We start from the raw sequence: 3,298 nt of genomic DNA, 5'->3' as shown, positions 1-3,298 counted from the left end.
GACGTGTGCTCTTCCGATCTAAATCACACCCAAATTTGAGCGTCCTTTTTAAGTGTTAACACCCAAATTTGAGCGTTTTTTTTAGTGTTGAACACTCAAAGTTGAGAGTTTTTTTTCGTAAGGGCATTCTTCAGATATTGTTGTTTACTCAATATATTTATTGTTTGAACAAAAACATATTTTAATGATTACATTGCTACTGATTACAAAATCATGCTGTAATATAAATTAAACTTTAAGATAGCAAGGTATTCTTTTTATCAAGAAGATTGTTTTATTTAATATTCTAATTAAGCTATTATTTTTTTTAAATATATTTATATTTTTTATTTTTTTAAATATATTTATATTTTTTATGTTTTTAATATATTTATTTTTTTTATATTTCTTTAAGAGAAATATAAAAGATTAAATTAATTAAACAATAGTTATTATTCAATTATTTATTATTGCACAATTTTGTTACACTTACAAAATCTAATATTGTGGTTATATTGTTCCCTGTTTTGATATCTTCTGGCTTCCTCACTCTCACTATACCAGGATCTTTAGGAAACACATAATTAATCGATCCTTTCAATAAAACTTCTAAGTTTTTCATGAAATTTACTTGTCCTTCTAGTGACACTATAGTGAGCATAAATATGAAGAAAAGAAGTTTCACATTTATTCTCATTGTCGATATTTGCAATTGTAAACTATAACCTGTAAATACATACTTAAACAGTATTATTTTATAATGGCACTAATTTATTGTCTTTGTTTGAATTTCAAGGTAAATTATATGTCTGTGATTCTGTATGTGTAAATTGCTAAATAGTCGCAATCAATGAGAATATATATGACATATATAGTTATGGACAGTTTATAATAATAAGTTATTAAAATTAGAATATTGGTTGATTAAAACTGATACATATATAAAAACTTGAATTGAAATGTGACATTTTTCTAAATTTTTTATAAAGCATCCATCTATGATCACTTGAATCAAACAAGATCACGTTAATTTTAAAAGTCAATTGTAACATTAATTTTGTTTAATAATTATTTTATTAATTTTTCTAAGTATCTAAGTTTTTAATTATAATTTTGTTTTCGTAATTTTTATTTTTAATATACATATTTTATAAAATTTCATAATTTAAGGAGAAAAATGTGATGACAATACATCTATACATTAAATATGCATTTCTTATAATCAACTCGTAAGATATATGTAATACATACCATACATACAAAGTGTATACAAAGTGCACGGGTGCGCAGATGAATATGCAGAGAGCATGTATTACATATTTGTAGTTTTTACTTTTTTTTATTATATAACATTCATGAAATATGTAATGTAAAGTTTACGAACAAATATTCAAATTTAATATAGAAACAATAATTTGTCTGTTTCTTCCCTGACAGCACACGCGATATTCGTAGAACGTCCATAGGAACGTCCATAGAACATTTGTACATCCTTAGAATGTCCTATGGAACATACTCAGGAGATCTGTGCTGTCTGGGTTGTCTTATAATATATATTACAGATTTTATAATAGATCTTCCAAGTAGTTAATTTTCATAATTTATATAAAATTCCAGATTTATTATATATAAGCAACATTTATATTACAAGTCTTGTCAATAACTTATTAATCGATTTGTATCACAAATTTTCAAAATAGAAAAGGAGAATTTCGTTTGTATGTTCTGTCACTACACTCTTCGCCATTTTTAACACAGATTTCATATTACGTCACTCACCATATAATTATAATAAGACCTCTTAAAATAACAGAATTTAGAAAGATACTTTTTCAGCAATAAATTATTTGACTCTGCGTTGATGTTAATAAAGTCTATAAAAACGTTAACTGTTAGATGTGGCCATGGACGTAGGAATATAAGGGGACGGAGAACAAAGTCGTAACTTAAGCGAGGGGAGTGAAGCTAAAATGCGGGGGCAAATTGGTGCCCAGTTCACTCTTATTGGTCCCAGTTCACCCCTTCCACAGCAAAAATCGGTCTATTATAGATCTATTATATATGTGTGTATCACACGAACACTAACAGCCAATCAAGTTATCTCGTCGCACCGTCCCGCACTGCCTTCCCCCCCGCAACAATATGCTCTGACTCCTTATATTCCTATGTCCATGGATGCGGCGGTTAAATTGAAACTGTTAGCATTGAATGCGCAGCGCTTAAGCAAGTATATTATGCAAAAACGTCACAGTAATATTGTACAATCAGTCATTATATAAGTTGTTAAAGTTGTGTAGAACTTCTTTCGACGATATTCACTAGATATACTTCAATCAATCGACTTATTTAAAAGTTATATTAAACCTGATTTTAACGATTAATCCGATTATTATTATTCACAGTTATATTTAATCATCATAAACGATTACTAGGTCAAACAAGAAATCTTTTTTCATTTATTCTTACTCAGTGTTTCATTGTTTTTGAAAACAGGGAATAAACATTTTACATATTTCTTTTATTTACACACTGGCATTACCTTAGAACATATAATATGTTCTAAGGGCATTACAGACGCGAGCTTTGCGCGTGCTATTTGATATTTTTTACTCCATATACATATATATATCATGGACATAGGAATATAAGAGGACAGAAGCACAAAGTCGTAACTTAGGCGAGGGAAGTGAAGCCGAAATGCCGGGGGGGATTGTGCTGAGTTCACTCTTATTGGGTCCCAAATCTCCTCCTCCACAGCAAAAGCATAGGGATACTCGGTCTATTATATATGTGTGTATCACACGGACACGAGACTTAATTATCATTGCGCTTACGCAAACTAACAGGCCAATCAAATTTAGGCAAATCTTTACCTCGTCGCACCGTCCCGCAGTAACTTCCTCCTCGCACCTCTATGCTCTGTCCTCTTATATTCCTATGTCCATGATATATATGTACAGGGTGTCCCCGTATAAGTGGCCACCCCTTTTTATCTTCTAAACTAATAGAGATAGACCTAATAAATATAATATCAAACGGCTCTGATTAAACTTTATTGTAAGCATGCAGAGTGATCACTTCCCAAGGAGAACAGAAAGATCAAAATGATATCAAAATAACATCAAATTTTAGTTTGTCAAAATGATGTCAAATTGCATAAATTTTTGATGTATTCTTGACCATTCCAATTTAATTGCTAAAATAAATTTGTTTTAAATACAATAAATTTTATTAATTAGCATCATATACTAGAGAATGAAAAAAAATATACATAACAAAATTGTGATTAAAAAATACATATTTAGAAACTTATTTACGA

General features: G+C 29.3%; 1 protein-coding gene across 1 annotated transcript in view; it reads right to left on the bottom strand.

The window, feature by feature from the left end:
* The window catches only part of LOC105450667 (lipase 1-like), a gene marked incomplete at its 3' end in the record, with an annotated part of 5,270 nt that extends 3,944 nt beyond the window's left edge, over nucleotides 1-1,326 (bottom strand). The window contains exons 1-2 of the mRNA XM_011690613.1: nucleotides 1,231-1,326; nucleotides 473-627 (exon numbers count right to left, since the gene is read on the bottom strand). Of these exons, the coding sequence (XP_011688915.1) occupies nucleotides 473-627; nucleotides 1,231-1,288 (213 nt within the window). The remainder of the gene's footprint in view (nucleotides 1-472; nucleotides 628-1,230) is intronic.
* Nucleotides 1,327-3,298: the final 1,972 nt, after the last annotated feature.

This window comes from Wasmannia auropunctata, unplaced genomic scaffold (genome assembly GCF_000956235.1).
Source record: "Wasmannia auropunctata unplaced genomic scaffold, wasmannia.A_1.0 LD336058.1, whole genome shotgun sequence".
Taxonomy (NCBI): Eukaryota; Metazoa; Arthropoda; class Insecta; order Hymenoptera; family Formicidae; genus Wasmannia; species Wasmannia auropunctata.
Note: the sequence above shows the minus strand (reverse complement) of the source record. Positions and strands in the feature narration are given on the sequence as shown.